The sequence below is a fragment of the Pristiophorus japonicus genome, chromosome 18 (genome assembly GCF_044704955.1).
Source record: "Pristiophorus japonicus isolate sPriJap1 chromosome 18, sPriJap1.hap1, whole genome shotgun sequence".
NCBI classification, from domain to species: Eukaryota; Metazoa; Chordata; class Chondrichthyes; family Pristiophoridae; genus Pristiophorus; species Pristiophorus japonicus.
The window spans coordinates 28014070-28030704 of record NC_091994.1 but is presented as its reverse complement, the minus strand read 5'-3'; the positions used below and the strand labels follow the sequence as shown (position 1 = coordinate 28030704).

The window sequence follows — 16635 nt, the reverse complement described above, 5'->3', positions numbered from 1 at the left end:
ACCTGTGACCTAACTCCATATAACCGCCTTTGCCCCATATCCCTTAATACTGTTGGTTAACAAAAATCTATCAACCTTGTGGTGGCTGATGTGCAACGGTCACCACACATTAAAAAAAATTCACGCACAGGCATCTTCCACCCCCTCAATTGGAGTTCAGGGCTGGAACATCGGGTCCTTCATCAAAACACCTGTGAACTTGTGGCAGCAAGTCATCCTCGTTCGAGGGACCGCCTATGATGATGATAATCAATCTCAGATTTAAAATTAACAATTGATTGAGCATCAATTGCCATTTGCAGAAGAGAGTTCCAAACTTCTACCCACTTTGTGTGTAGAAGTATTTTAATTTCATTCCTGTAAGGTCTGGCTCTAATTTTTAGACTATGCCCCCCTAGTCCAAGACTCCCCAACCAGCAGAAATTGTTTCTCTCTATCTACCCTATCTGTTCCCCTTAATATCTTGAAAACTTCGATCAAGTCACCCCTTAACCTTCTAAATTCCAGGGAATACAACCCTAGTTTGTGTAATCTCGCCTCGTAACTTAACCCTTGGAGCTCAGATATCATTCTGGTAAATCTACGTGGCATACCCTCCAAGGCCAATATATCCTTCCAAAGATGTGGTGCTCAGAATTGCTCACAGGACTCCAGATGTGGTCTAACCAAGGCTTTGTTTAGCTGTAGCATAATGTCTGTCCCCTTGTATTCTAGTCCTAAAAAGGCTAGCATTGCTCTTTTCATTATTTCCTGTACCGATTGACGTGCTGCTGCCCCATTCGCACACTTTTAGTTCTGAACAAGTGTTGCAAAACTTTTTTTCGATTAAAATCCCCTTTAAATTGCTATTGAAGGTGATTAGATGCCTGAAGCAATGCCAAATATCTAGTCCTCAAATTAGAAAGCTCCCAAATACTGGCACATTATACACTAGGGGCTCAATTTTCCCCAAATTGGCATACTTGAAGAGTTACGCCGTTTTTTGGGGGGCCCAAGTATGCCCAAAAAAAATGTTCTAAGTTTCCCCGTTGGATTTCTTCATTTTGGCGTGGCCTAACCTGTCCTTTAGTTTTGGGGGTCGAGCCTTGATCTGCGCCAAAAAGATCAGGTTGCCACGGTAACCAGGGACACAATGCGAGTTGAGGCTGCAAAGTGAAACATACAGCCAGCTCCCAACACATTGCATCAACTTAAAAACACATTAAAATATATTGCAGCAACTTACCTCCAATTATTAAAGCCGGTCACGCTCCCCCACCCATAACCCTGGCCGAAGGGCCTGCCAATCCACTCCCCCATCCCTATCCCAGGCCGAATGGCCTCCTCTCTCCCGGCACCCGCACCTAACTACACCTGAAAGGCTTCCCCCTCCCCTTCCCCCCACCTCTCTCCCCCCTCCCCCACCTCTCTCTCACCTTTCCTGCTGTTGCTGTCCGGCCATCTGCTGCACTTACCTGCGCCAATTTCCTTACCTGCACCGATTTCTTTAACTCTCCACATACGCTGGCCTAAGCAGAACTGGAGTTATTCTCAGCTGGCCAAACTTGCCTAAATGGCCAGAATTGGCGCGGGTGGCAGGTTACGCCCCCTTATCTGAAAAAAAAGTACCTAAAAAAAATTGTAACTCACTGAGTTACACTGGTGCAAATTGATTGGGGAAACTCTTTTTTTAAACTGAGACCAAAAAAAGCAGCCTGCTCAAAAAAAACGGTGCAAATCACTGGGGAACATTGAGCCCAGGCATGGATTCTGATGGTGTGATTTCCCACCAACCTTTCAATGGACCTAGGATGGTTGGGGCGGGAAATGACCAGAGAAGCACTTGGCTGTGTCCCCACCTTGCTGAGTATCCTCCTGGTTTTTTGGAAGCGTGTATGCCGTTCAGCATTGCTATAGTAATAGAGGCCGGAAAATTGTTTGTTTTTTTTATCACTGGTCGAACCTGTTCAGTTGCTCACACAGTAATGGGTTGCACAGGCCAAAGAGGAAAGTAGAAAACCGCGTAAAAAGATTTCAGCCCTTTTAAAGCCGCATGGAGATTGCATCCAGCCCGACAGTGTGGCAGACCTCCGAGGGAAAACTTCACCCCCAATCCATCAGGTGACTGCATGGAGCCCACTTCAAATATTTACATCACTCAAAAGCCAGAAGGTTGGCTAGGATCAATGGTATATCTATTTAGTGAGTAGATGTCATGTCTTGATAATGATGTCCCCCAATTCCACTAAAGTGGAAAATCTCGGTCTGAATGTTTACTGAGGCCTGATCCCTTGTCAGGTTCAATTGTGTGCGACTTGGATGGGCACAGCGCCCACACACCAATGTTTCGGTCATCTCCACACTTAGATTGTGAAATCTGCCCTGATCTATCGTTGGAAAGCCCTGAAAGTAGACCACACTTGGGGCTGGATTTTAGGTTCTGCTCATTTCGGGGCGGTAATGGCGGAGGGGCGGTAAAGTTTGCGCCCGGGAATAGTTTGTGCCTCAGTCAGCAAAATTCATCAGCTGGGCCCTGAGTATGGGGCAGAGCATGAAGGGAGGCGTTACACATCTCTCTTAGGGCGCTAGGCCGGCTGAGCAAGCGAAAATCCCGAGCTAAACAGCCGGCCTCGGAGCGCTCTAAGAGAGGCCTGGTTGGGGGGACCTTTTAAAAAAAACACCAAAAACATTCCCAATAAATAACTCACGCCACCACAATATAAATCGCAAAAAAAATACAATCACACTTACCTGAGGTCGACATTACTTCACTCACTGCAGCCGATACAGTTCGGACCGCCAGCTTTCACAGGTGGTCCCAACAGGGCGCTCTATGGAACGCTACGGATTGGGCGACTGCCACAAATCGAGCCGGTGTCACAACCAGAGGTATTGACAACCGACTTGCTGCTTCCGGGTGGTAATGCTCTGCGCCCCGTCGAAACCGGCACCGAAATTCCTGGCGGGTCACTGGAAGCTGGCCATCCACCTGGAAGTGCTTACTGCCGCCATTGCCACCAATCCGGGGCACTAACAGGGGCAGCCTGCGTACAGTTCTGGTCGCCATATTATAAAAAGGATATAGAGGCACTGGAGAGGATGCAGAGAAGATTTACAAGGATGATACCAGAAATGCGAGGGTAAACATATCAGGAAAGGATGAACAGGCTGGGTCTCTGTTCTTGAAAAAAGGCTGAGAGGTGACCTAATAGAGGTCTTTAAAATTATGAAAGGTTTTGATAGAGTGGATACAGAGAGAATGTTTCCACTTGTGGGGAAGAGCATAACTAGAGGCCATCAATATAAGATGGTATAATATAAGACGCAGCATTCAAAATAAAGCAAATGAGTTGACGGCACAAATCATTACAAATGGGTATGATTTGGTGGCCATTACAGAAACGTGGTTGCAGGGTGGCCAAGACTGGGAATTAAACATACAGGGGTATCTGACAATTCGGAAAGATAGACAAGAAGGGAAAGGAGGTGGGGTAGCTCTGTTAATAAAGGATGATATCAGGGCAGTTGTGAGAGACGATATTGGCTCTAATGAACAAAATGTTGAATCATTGTGGGTGGAGATTAGAGATAGTAAGGGGAAAAAGTCACTGGTGGGTGTAGTTTATAGGCCCCCAAATAATAACTTCACGGTGGGGCGGGCAATAATCAAGGGAATAATGGAGGCATGTGAAAAAGGAATGGCAGTAATCATGGGGGATTTTAACCTACATATTGATTGGTCTGATCAAATCGCACGGGGTAGCCTGGAGGAGGAATTCATAGAATGCATACGGGATTGTTCCTTAGAACAGTATGTTACAGAACCTACAAGGGAGCAAGCTATCTTAGATCTGGTCCTGTGTAATGAGACAGGAATAATAAACGATCTCCTAGTAAAAGATCCTCTCAGAATGAGTGATCACAGTATGGTTGAATTTGTAACACAGATTGAGAGTGAGGAAGTAGTGTCTCAAACGAGCGTACTATGCTTAAACAAAGGGGACTACAGTGGGATGAGGGCAGAGTTGGCTAAAGTAGACTGGGAACATAAACTAAACAGTGGCACAATTGAGGAACAGTGGAGGATTTTTAAGGAGCTCTTTCATAGTGCTCAACAAAAATATATTCCAGTGAAAAAGAAGGGCGGTTAGAGAAGGGATAACCAGCCGTGGATAACCAAGGAAATAAAGGAGAGTGTCAAATTAAAAACCAATGCTTATAAGGTGGCCAAGGTTAGTGGGAAACTAGAAGATTGGGAGAATTTTAAACGACAGCGAAGAATGACGAAGAAAGCAATAAAGAAAGAAAAGATAGATTACGAAAGTAAACTTGCGCAAAACATAAAAACAGACAGTAAAAGCTTTTACAGATATATAAAACGGAAAGGAGTGACTAAAATAAATGTTGGTCCCTTTGAAGATGAGAAGGGGGATTTAATAATGGGAAATGTAGAAATGGCTGAGACCTTAAACAATTATTTTGCTTCGGTCTTCACAGTGGAAGACACAAAAACCATGCCAAAAATTGCTGGTCACAGGAATGTGGGAAGGGAGGACCTTGAGACAATCACTATCACTAGTGGGGTAGTGCTAGATAGGCTAATGGGACTCAAGGTAGACAAGTCCCCTGGTGCTGATGAAATGCATCCCAGGGTATTAAAAGAGTGGCGGAAGTTATAGCAGATTCATTCGTTATAATCTACCAAAATTCTCTGGACTCTGGGGAGGTACCAGCAGATTGGAAAGCAGCTAATGTAACGTCTCTGTTTAAAAAAGGGGGCAAACAAAAGGCAGGAAACTATAGGCTGGTTAGTTTAACATCTGTAGTGGGGAAAATGCTTCAAACTATCATTAAGAAATAGCAGGACAGCTGGATAGGAATAGTGCAATCAAGCAGACACAACATGGATTCATGAAGGGGAAATCATGTTTAACTAATTTACTGGAATTCTTTGAGGATATAACGAGCATGGTGGATAGAGGTGTACCGATGGATGTGGTGTATTTAGATTTCCAAAAGGCATTCGATAAGGTGCCACACAAAAGGTTACTGCAGAAGATAAAAGTATGCGGAGTCAGAGGAAATGTATTAGCATGGATAGAGAATTGGCTGGCTAACAGAAAGCAGAGAGTCGGGATAAATGGATCCTTTTCGGGTTGGAAATCGGTGGTTAGTGGTGTGCCACAGGGATCGGTGCTGGGACCACAACTGTTTACAATATACATAGATGACCTGGAAGAGGGAACAGAGTGTAGTGTAACAAAATTTGGAGATGACACAAAGATTAGTGGGAAAGCGGGTTGTGTAGAGGACACAGAGAGGCTGCAAAGAGATTTGGATAGGTTAAGCGAATGGGCTAAGGTTTGGCAGATGGAATACAATGTCGGAAAGTGTGAGGTCATCCACCTTGGAAAAAAAAACAGTAAAAGGGAATATTATTTGAATGGGGAGAAATTACAACATGCTGCGGTGCAGAGGGACCTGGGGGTCCTTGTGCATGAATCCCAAAAAGTTAGTTTGCAGGTGCAGCAGGTAATCAGGAAGGCAAATGGAATGTTGGCCTTCATTGTGAGAGGGATGGAGTACAAAAGCAGGGAAGTCCTGCTGCAACTGTATAGGGTATTGGTGAGGCCGCACCTGGAGTACTGCGTGCAGTTTTGGTCACCTTACTTAAGGAAGGATATACTAGCTTTGGAGGGGGTACAGAGACGATTCCAGAGATGAGGGGGTTACCTTATGATGATAGATTGAGTAGACTGGGTCTTTACTCGTTGGAGTTCACAAGGATGAGGGGGGATCTTATAGAAACATTTAAAATAATGAAAGGGATAGACAAGATAGAGGCAGAGAGGCAGAGAGGTTGTTTCCACTGGTCGGGGAGACTAGAACTAGGGGGCACAGCCTCAAAATACGGGGGAGCCAATTTAAAACCGAGTTGAGAAGGAATTTCTTCTCTCAGAGGGTTGTGAATCTGTGGAATTCTCTGCCCAAGGAAGCAGTTGAGGCTAGCTCATTGAATGTATTCAAATCACAGATAGATAGATTTTTAACCAATAAGGGAATTAAGGGTTACGGGGAGCGGGCAGGTAAGTGGAGCTGAGTCCACGGCCAGATCAGCCATGATCTTGTTGAATGGCGGAGCAGGCTCAAGGAGCTAGATGGCCTACTCCTGTTCCTAATTCTTATGTTTTTATGTCACCAAAAAATCCAATAGGGAATTCAGAAGAAAATGCTTTACCCAGAGAATGTGGAACTCGCTACCACAGGGAGTGGTTGAAACGAATGATATAGATGCATTTAAGGGGAGACTAGCAAAGCATATGAGGGAGAAGGGAATAGAGGGTTATGCTGTTAGATTTAAATGAGACAAGACAGGAGGAGGCTCAAGTGGAATATAAACGCTGGCATGGACTGGTTGGGCCGAATGGCCTGTTTCTGTGCTGTATATCCTATGTGCTATGTAGTACTGACTACTATCTGTCTGTGTAATACTGTAACTGCAATGGTTTCGAACCATTTTAACAAATTGGTTTCAAAACACTTTGAAGACAGTAATGTAAAAAATGTTCTACATCTGATCATTCCAAGAAAAAGCAGAGCTGAAGATTTCAGCAGTAACGTCGAGAGTAGCTTTCGTTGAGCTTGTTGGGTGACCCAAGGGCTGTAGATCGCAGACAGATGGCTGGAGATGGAAAAGGAAAGAGAAAGCAGAAGGAGTAACTGGGTCCATGAAGCCTCACTAGCACTGCAGCAGTCCAAGCTATTAACTTTGATGCAGAAATGTTCCTGCATTCCTCAAAGGATTAAAAAGAACATACAATGGTCGGGACTGCAGTCTGAAATAAATGAAACTCGGTCCATTGAAAATTATTCGGGGAGGTGGCGAGGGTTCAAATGCCTCGGATCTACCAGCTATCCTGTTGGGGTTTATATGAAAAGGGATCAATAGACAATAGAAAAGGTGAGAACTGCTTTTAATTCAGCAAAGAATATAAGGCAGAGAAAGGATGTCATACTGGGAATGAAACTGAGCCCGTACAATGCACGGTGCTGCCCAGAAATGTCACAGATGTGAGTTCAAAAGAAAGCAGTCGAAAGAACTCTATGCATTCAACGAGAAAGACTTCAAAGAGATACTTAAACATTTTTAGCACTTTAAAAACCCTAGATTACCCTTGCAAATATTATCTTAATGTCCTACTCAAGCTCACACACACATTTGGATTGCAAGAGTACAGATCTACTGGCTTTACCACAGAATCCTCTTTTTGATAGCTCATGCTCATGCTCGTTTTACAGTGATGTAGATGAAATACTTATCCAGACAAGCGATCCAGACAAGCGACCGCAGCTCTTCCAGACTCTTATGCTGGGATTGTAGGTGCATGAAGATGGGTTCAGGCTTAGCTGTGATAGCCCCTATGGTTGATTGTGGCCTACTGACACTTGCTATCAAAGTTCACACATGAAGCATGAGTTCGGGACTAAAAGGTGGCAAGCACCTGCGGAACTGTTCTGCAGTAAACCCATCATATCACATGATTGGGGGTCATTTTGACTTTATGCAAGAGTGTAAAACGGGTAATAGTGAATCGGCAGCCCGTTTTACATCACTCCCAGTTTTTATTTCTATTGAAGTCATATTTCCCAATATTGTTGAAATAACAGTTGTCTCCCTCCCTGATGCCTCAGCTGATTAAGAGAGCTGAGCCATACAGACCAAGATCTCACTTTCAATTCTGGGTGTGTGCAGAGTTCAGAGTTACCTGATCTTAGTCGGTACAACAGTAGAGATGCCACAATTCACCTCAGTGACCCTAGATCAAGGAGGGGAAAACCACTAGGGCTCACACTCCTGATTGTTATTCAGTGCCCCCATGCTGGGAGCGTGAAGATGGGGTCAGGCTCAGCTGTGATAGCCCCCATGGTTGATTGTGGCCTACTGACACTTGCTGTCAAAGTTCACACATGAAGCATGAGTTAGGGACTAAAAGGTGGCCAGCACCTGTGGAACTGTCTGCAGCCAGGGCTGTTATCGGGAAGGTGAGGGGAAGAGCAAAATTGGTGGGAAAAAGAAGAAAAACTGTTAATATGGATCTGCTTTTACTGACTTCATATAAGTCGTACCAACTAAGCTGCACATCTTTACCTTGTACAATGGCAGTTTTAGACGGTGACTAAAAGTTGATGTTTGCACATATAAATTGGGTGTCAGCTTCTATCAAGATTCAGACTTTTGACTGTTAGGATAGTGCTGACGATTAACTGCCAAGCAGATGTCAACAAGCATGAGTCAAAGGACAGCCAGTTACTTGTATTGATGCACTCAGTAATATGAATCTTGTTTGTTATGTTGTTTGGGAAGAAGAAAATAAGATTCTCTGATACCAATTCCTTGAATTGTGCCTCCTGCTGTCTCATCATGGAATTGCAATGACTGTGGGATAAACTGATAATCTGACCTCTCCATTCCACACCACGAACAGGATATGCCTTGCAAAGCAGCTTGTAAGGAAAGCAAATCGCAACCATATTTTGAGAAAGATATTGCACTATATGCAATAAAAACTAACTTTGGCAAATTTAAAGTCAAATTGCTCAAGAATAGTGTGTAAAATTCAAAAATTGATGTTTTTCCGATGTGCTGTTTTCCATTATCTCTCCCTTTTGTTCCTTTCACCCCAGTTTGCACTCCTTCACCTTGAGCTGGTTCATAAGTGACATGTGGAATCACAGGCCAGAACTCCCATCCATAGTGTTAAGAGATTAATGAACTGGGGCACCAAGAAGGTTGGAGTTTATTTAGATGTCTGTATTTTTATCAATTTGCATAAAACATAAATTGGTAAATAGAACTGTATAGTTTTAGTTGTCTTCTCTAATTTATGCTTGCACTCCTATTCAAAATGAATTTGCCCCATGCATAAAATTTTAGTTATGTATTAATTTTAACACAGATGGTTGCTGGGGCATGAAATGCCCTACCAAAACAGTGGTGGGAGCAGAATTCAGAATAGCTTTGAAAAGGGAAGTTGATAAATATTTGAAAACACAAAATTTAAAAGCGGTCGGGAAAAGGGTCTAAATGGACAGCTCTTTCTGAGAGCTGGCATAGGCAAGCTGGGCTACATGGCCTCCTTCTGTGCTGTAAAATTCTATACTCTGTAATGTTTTTCCATCCCATGACCTCATCCAAAAGTAGTTTGCATTGCCATGTTGTCAATATCTTTCTTGATACATACGTTCTAACTATTTTCTTCCCTTACGAGCAGTTCAGGAGAACAGCAGCAGTTTAGATGTGGCTGTTCATAAAGATGTTAAACTTTTAAACACTGGGTTTCACTAAGACCCCTCTAACCATAAGAATTTCAAAGTGATGGTGTCCATGAGCAAGCGATTGGTTTCACCATGACTGAAACTAGTTTACCTCTGCACAGACAACGGAAGGGATGAAATGAACTTGCCGATTCACGTGCTGGAAAAGGCCTGTCACCTGAATCTGTACTGCAGGTTACCAAGAGTATGTTTAACCATTATCAATCTCGTCAGCCTTGGCTCAGTGGTAGCACTCTTGCTTCTGAGTCAAAAGATGGTGGGTTCAAGCTCCCCTCCAGAGACATGAGCATATAATCTAGGTTAGCACTTCAACCAACATCATAGGCATTCCTTCGTTATCGAGGAAGACTTGCTTCCACTCTTAGCATGAGTTCTTAGGTGGCTGTACAGTCCAATACGAGAACCACATTTTTTGTCACAGGTGGGACTGATAGTCATTGAGGGAAAGGATGGGCAGGGAGCCTGGTTTGCCGCACGCTCCTTCCGCTGCCTGTGCTTGATTTCTGCATGCTCTCGCCGACGATACTCGAGGAGCTCAGCGCCCTCCCGAATGCACTTCCTCCACTTGAGGCGGTCTATGGCCAAAGACTCCCAGGTGTCAGTGGGGATGTCGCACTTTATCAAGGAGGCTTTGAGGGTGTCCTTGTAACGTTTCCTCTGCCCGCCTTTGGCTCGTTTGCCGTGGACGAGTTCCGAGTAGAGCGCTTGCTTTGGGAGTCTCGTGTCTGGCATGCAAACTATGTGGCCTGCCCAGCGGAGCTGATCAAGTGTGGTCAGTGCTTCAATACTGGGGATGTTGGCCTGGACGAGGACGCTCATGTTTGTGCGTATGTCCTGTCAGGGGATTTGCAGGATCTTGCAGAGATATCGCTGATAGTATTTCTCCAGCGACTTGAGGTGTCGACTGTACATGGTCCACGTCTCTGAGCCATACAGGAGGGCGGGTATTACTATGGCCCTGTAGACCATGAGCTTGGTGACAGTTTTGAGGGACTGATCTTCAAACACTCTTTTCCTCAGGCGGCCGAAGGCTGCACTGGCGCACTGGAGGCGATGTTGGATCTCATCATCAATGCCTGCTTTTGTTGATAGGAGGCTCCGAGATAGGGGAAGTGGTCCACGTTGTCCAGGGCCACGCCATGGATCTTGATGTTTGGTGGGCAGTGCTGTGCGGCGAGGGCAGGCTGGTGGAGGACCTTTGTTTTACTAATGTTTAGCGTATCGCTAAGGGAGTGCTGCATTGTCAGAGCTGCCATCTTCCAGATGAGACATTAAACCAGGGTCTCATCTGCCCTCTCAGGTAGATGTTCAAAGAACAGCAGGGGAGTTCTCCCGGTGTCCTGACCAACATTTCTCCCTCAACTAACACCTAAAAACAGATCATCTCATTGCTATTTGCGGGACTTTACTGTGTGCAAATTGGCTGTGGTGTTTCCTACATTACAACAGTGACTACACTTCATAATTACTTCATTGGCTGTAATGTGCCTAAAAAAGCACTTTCTAAATGCAAGTCTTTCTCTCTCTCTCTTACCAGATCTGAACATTCTTAATAGTTTGCTTGACACTCTGTGTACTGCCCAAGCAACATAATGCCTTACCAAGAGGGCAGGTCACCAATGTCTGGGTCACTCCTTCCGGGGAAGCACTTTGCAGCTGCTAGGTACCTCTGTAAACAAGCCCAGGTTAGCTCAGGATCTCCAATTTGGAAAGTTGCAGTCTGAGGACCTGTTTCTTACCACTCTGTAACAAACACTGTGTGTCAGCCACTAATGTGTAGCACTACCTGGAACACTACTCTCGAATTTAAAATGATGACTGACCCAAGCAGTCGCTATCACAGCTGATCAGTATTATTCATCTGGCAACCCACAAAAGGTTTCCTACATTGAAATAAGAAAACATTCTGCATAAATTAATGTTATTTGGAACTTTGCATTAATTCAGTTTATTTTGTAGCAAAATTGCTTCCCTGTGCTATTATTCAGAACCAGTAACCAGATAAGAAAATGGTAATAAAATATTTTTGCACTGTAAGCAAAATTTATCCACAGAATTGACTCCCATCATTTTTATGTCTTTATGTGAAAGAATTTTATATTTAGCCCAAAGGGAAACTTAGCTGTTTAAAAGGATATTTGATATACATGTCTGATAAATGAGGCCAAGCCCCACTGTTTAACAACAAACTCAAAAAAATAACCTCAACATTTATCAGGCATACAACTTAAGGGAATTTACATAACTTAAAATGACAAACTGTTTTATTGAAGAGACTACACACTTTGACAACTCTGGAATTTTATGATGATTGTTTTTTAAAAGAACTGATATATTCAATATTGTGGTGTCAAATAGCCATAATAGCCAGGTATTGTAGCAGGACAGTGGTCACCAGTACAGGACTCACTCATCAGTGCTGGCTATGGATTTAATTCTGGAGTGAAACTTGTTGGGTAAAACTCTCGTACCGGTCATATCAGTATCAGAGAGAAGGATAATGAGCCATGGAGAACTCCAGAACTACTTTCAGTTTTGTGCCTAGAATAGCCAAAGGATATGGCCTTGTATCAAATCAAGACAATGCTGCCAGTCCCTTCACAAACAGAAAAAGAGCAGACTGTTGAAATAAAGCACCCGACCCAATTTATATAATTTTATTGTAAACATCTTATTAAGCTAATAGTTCTTCCTGTTATAGCTTAAAGATCCCAAGGCTGCTTTGGGAGCCCATGAGTGGCTTTAATGGCCCATTAACAGTGGACTGGTTAACCTAGATTTTCTGCAGGCAGTCAACTAGCACCAGTTGGAAAAAGACATGAACGAGGTCCTGTAACTGGCCAGAATTGACACTTCAATTCACTCGTATACCTTGGAATAGCTAGATGAAAAAAAGACCAAGATCCATCTAGTTCGCCTTCTACCATCCTGGTAGTGGTATGATACAACGATAATGGAGTTGTTCACTAATCATGGCAATCAATTTCTATTAATTAATCTACAACAGACACAAACATGAGGCGATGAAACTCCTAGTGGTGGAGAGCTTTGGGAATCGGTGTCCAAAGTCACCTGTTCCTCCCAAGCATGCTACATGTCCCAAATTTTTCATATACTGTGTCTGAATGAATCAACACTATCTGCTTCCACCTAGGGAGTCTGTTCCATTTGCTCACTGAAATAGTGTTTCCATGGATTAGATTTGAATTTACCCTCCTTCAAGTAAAGACTGTATCCTCTGGTTCTAGTGTTCTGGACAAGGTGAAACAGCTTGTCAAGGTCTACACTATCTAGTCCCCACAGAATCCTAAAAACAGCAATCATATCACCGCTCAACCTTTTTCAGTGAGAACCTACACAATTTACATCATCACACCTCATAATCCAGTCCCTTCACCCCGCAATCATCCTGAATGTCCCTTTCAATTCTTGTCATATCCTTTTCATTCTCTTATAATTCATTCAGTTTCAAATATTAATACTACGAATTCCACCAATTAACAATTGGTAACCAAAAGAATTCCCTGTCCTGTACTTTTATAGTATTTCCTATTTTTAATGTGTAGATTACAGAATATGAATATTTTCCAATTGCTTAGGTCCATTGAGCCAAAAGACGTTTCTTTTCAATTTGTTTTTATGGTGTGTGGTAGCATTTGCATATTGTGCATAAAGGGACTGAGGTGTGGTTTTCCGCTTATTGACATTGTGACATCAGTGAAGCAGTCCATTGAGAATAGAATCGTAGATGTTTTTAACAGGTGTCTTTTTGGGAACTGCTGGATTCCCAAACTACAGCCCATGTTAAAGTTCCAGATCCCTCCCTACTGAATAAAGTACAAGTTTAATGTCTTTTATAGTATATTTAAAAATTAATCTTGGCTGTCTTGAGACCAGGAGATAACGATGCCTGTAAATATGTGCAAGGCAACAAACATCTTCTTTGACTCATTTATTTTAAATAACTTGATACTGTGGCTCTGGAATGCTGTTCAACATTGAAACCTAGGTTTGAATACAGGCCAGACTGATGGGTTCAATGATGCTCCCCTGCTGGGTCCAGTGTCAAATGGTTCCTCGTGCATATGTCCACAACACAGAGCACAGTGGATAATTGTATCGCTTTGTACGGTATCAAGAGTAAGGAGATCCCAGGTTCAGTCTTTGCTGAGCTAGCTGATCTCAGTCCTGACGGCGATGGGATGTCACATAGGCCTTAGACTCCTTGGGACCGGAAAGGTGCAAATCAGCTCGGATTCCCGCTTCTGATTCCCATCTATTTGTCCCTACTGGGAAGTGCGTGTAGGTGACTGTTGGGTGGAAATAAGATAAGGTTTAGGTGTGACTTGCCTTCCGTGCACCCTTGCTCCCAGTTTAATAGCTTGCCGGCAATCTCCACCAAGGCTCCTACACAAAGATTCATCAATTTGGATAAGTTACTGAAGAACTGCTGGCACCAGTGGACCTTATCCAGGTTGTGTCGTCGCTTTCAGGAGAGAAAGGAAAAATATTGGGGACGAAAAAAAGTCAAGAAATAATACAGAAAGATAACATGCGAGAGCCGCGAGCTAAAGCCACACTGAGAGTTCAAGTAACATTTGCAAACTGCTCCGTCTTCTGACAGCACCTCAATTCCTCCATTGGATTATATCCCGTCTCCAGTGCATCGGTCTTTCTCCTATTAAAATATTTAATACCGAATAAGAGAGGGAATGCTGGCTCTTTATCAGAGAGGTATATTCTATATTGATTTTCATGTTTCACATTCTTTTTAGCAAATATTAGCTTAGTAAAGATTGATTTTTGTGGCGAATTATGAATCTTCCATTAACTGTTGAAATTTATATTATTTTTGCTGCATTCGATTTCCAGAGTATCAAAATGAAGATGAATAGATAGCTGCCCTCCTTAAATAACTGACTGCATTCTGAATTCTGGTTTTTAAAGTGCGTTACGAGAAGTGTTATGCCCTGCAGAGTAAAGTCACGTCTGGAGCTGTCTGGTTGCCATGGGAAACCAGACATGATGTAATTGCAGGATGAACTTGAACTTCAGGGACTTCAAAATGGAACAATAGACCAGAGCAATCAATGCAGTCTGCTTCTCCTCAAGATAAATGGCCCTGCTAACTCCCTATGCATGCCTGCCCCCGTATCAATTCTGTCTGGCTTGTGCTTTTAAAATGAAAACCTTAATGCTGAGTAATACCTTTTTGTGGTGAAAACATTCACACCCTAATTTGAATAATTGGGGGAGAGAAGATCGATGCATGGACTGCTCAGCCTGCTCTTAACTCCCGATAGCCTGGGCCCTAGCAACAGTGAGTGATGGAGGCGTTCCAAAATAATCTCCTGCACCCTGATTTGCAGTTAGAACTTTGATCTCCATTTCCTGTTTCAGCCAGGGTTTCATGACTTTAAAGCTGCTCCTGTTGAACTGGGAATATATGCTAAAGAAAATTTATATTTTAAATCTCAATCGAAGCTATTTTCTAAAGAAAAGGGAATTTTACTTGTAATAATGAATCATTTAAAAAAAAAATAATCAAATCGTCTTATTTCTTTTCAAAACTCCTAGCACACAGGTGGTGCATTTTTAACTCTTTCATTATCCAGTTGACTGTTTACAGAAAAGTCACCCCTTCCCCCATTTTTAATAATATTTTTCTTTGTTTCCTTTGGCCCCACTGGGTGAGCAGGCAGCCGGCTTCAAGCTTTTGCTGATGCTGCACTTGATAAGGCTGCTCTGACAAGGACCAGAACAGCCGAAGTTCACTTCTGCCAACATGAGAAAGTGTCTGATTTCCACTCATCGTGCCCCCCGCCCCCCCCCCGCCCCATTGATATGGGAGAGTTTAGGATCACACGGCACTGACCACATCCTATCACTGTGTGACACAGCGTGTTGGAACTTGAGTGGTCTACATCACTACACCACTTTGCTGAAAAGTGTCAGCACTGAGATCTGGCTACTGTAAAGCTCTGTTTGAAGTCCACTCCGTTTAAAGTCCTGATTGAGTTACAGCACTTTGAAATGTGCTTTATTCAAGTAATCTCACACCAACAGGAAATTTTCTTAATTGCTGAAGAAAAGATAACTGTGCAAAGGCAAATGCAGCCCTGTCCTTGGGATATTTTTTCATACTGATAGAAATTTATGTCAACAGAAAGATTAGCCTGCCCAAGTTCATTAGAGCTGCGTATATTTTCTTTAAGTCAAATGTAATAATGCTTGACTGTAAACATTTACTCCTTTCAAACCTTTGAAGTCAATGTATTTTTTCCAAGCAAAGAAAAACTTCATTTATGCACATTTCCCCGAACTCAAGCAGCTCAGATTTTCAGTATACGCCGGATAAATTCTGGGAATATGATGTACAGGATGTCAAGAATATCAGTGACTGAGAGCAAACACTAACTACTGGAGTGCAATGTTGAATAATAATCCTGGATCCTAACATTGATCGGAAAATGTTCCTTAGAGTCAATTCCTAGTATTTCAGTGCCACGTTCAAAAATAACAAAAGGCTTTATACTCGCGTCTCCTTTTTCACTCAGATTAGAAATTGAAGGAAAATATAGCCCACAGTTTTAAGAATTAGTTACTGATTTTTTTGAACATTTTAATTTTCTTCAGCATGTATACTGAATAGGAGATGTTGCAGGTGATCTATGTGTCTTTTTCAAAGAACCCTCTTTAGACTCCATGATTCATGTGTCAATTGGTGACTAGTTGGGTGGTCTGTGTGGAGGGAGGGGTGTCAAGTGATGTGTCTTTCCATTTCCCCTGTAGGGCATTAGCTAGCCTTTATATCGCTCTCCCTGATGGGGCATGAGGGAAGATGGAAAGGCACATCACCCCTCACCGCCAACAGCCTCACTACAATTGGACTCGCATCGTGTGCAGAAATTCAGCAAGAAACCTACGTCCCTTCGCTCTATGGTGTAACTCCGTTGTATACCTGTCTTCTAAGCAAACTGCACCATCTCCAGATTTTACTTGTATTTTGTTTTTTTAGCTTAACTACCAAGGCCCATTGCTATTAGTGAAACTTAAGTACCCAGGCTGTATGGCCCATTTGATACACATTCTGGCCTAGATTTTACTCCTTGGTGTTGCCCGATTTCACCAGTCACCATCACTTCTGGGACCTTCCATTGGAAGTGACAGTGTCCATTGAGTACACTTGCCCCATTCAGTACTCTCGCCCACACATATTCAAATCTCACAGTATTGTTGGAATTGTGCTGTACAGTGTACTTCCACATCATTATTGCTTCAGCAGCAATGGATGCCAGGGACTCCGACACAATGGGGTAC

General features: G+C 43.1%; 1 protein-coding gene across 4 annotated transcripts in view; it reads left to right on the top strand.

The window, feature by feature from the left end:
- Nucleotides 1-16635, top strand: part of nfic (nuclear factor I/C) — a 441536-nt gene that overhangs the window by 379825 nt on the left and 45076 nt on the right. The window contains exon 12 of one of the 4 annotated variants that reach the window (XM_070859815.1): nt 10853-11343. The exons of the other annotated variants lie outside the window; for them this stretch is intronic. Coding sequence (XP_070715916.1) covers nt 10853-10858 — 6 coding nt within the window. The 3' untranslated portion in view covers nt 10859-11343. Of the gene's footprint in view, nt 1-10852; nt 11344-16635 lie in introns of those variants that run through there. 4 annotated transcript variants of the gene reach the window in all.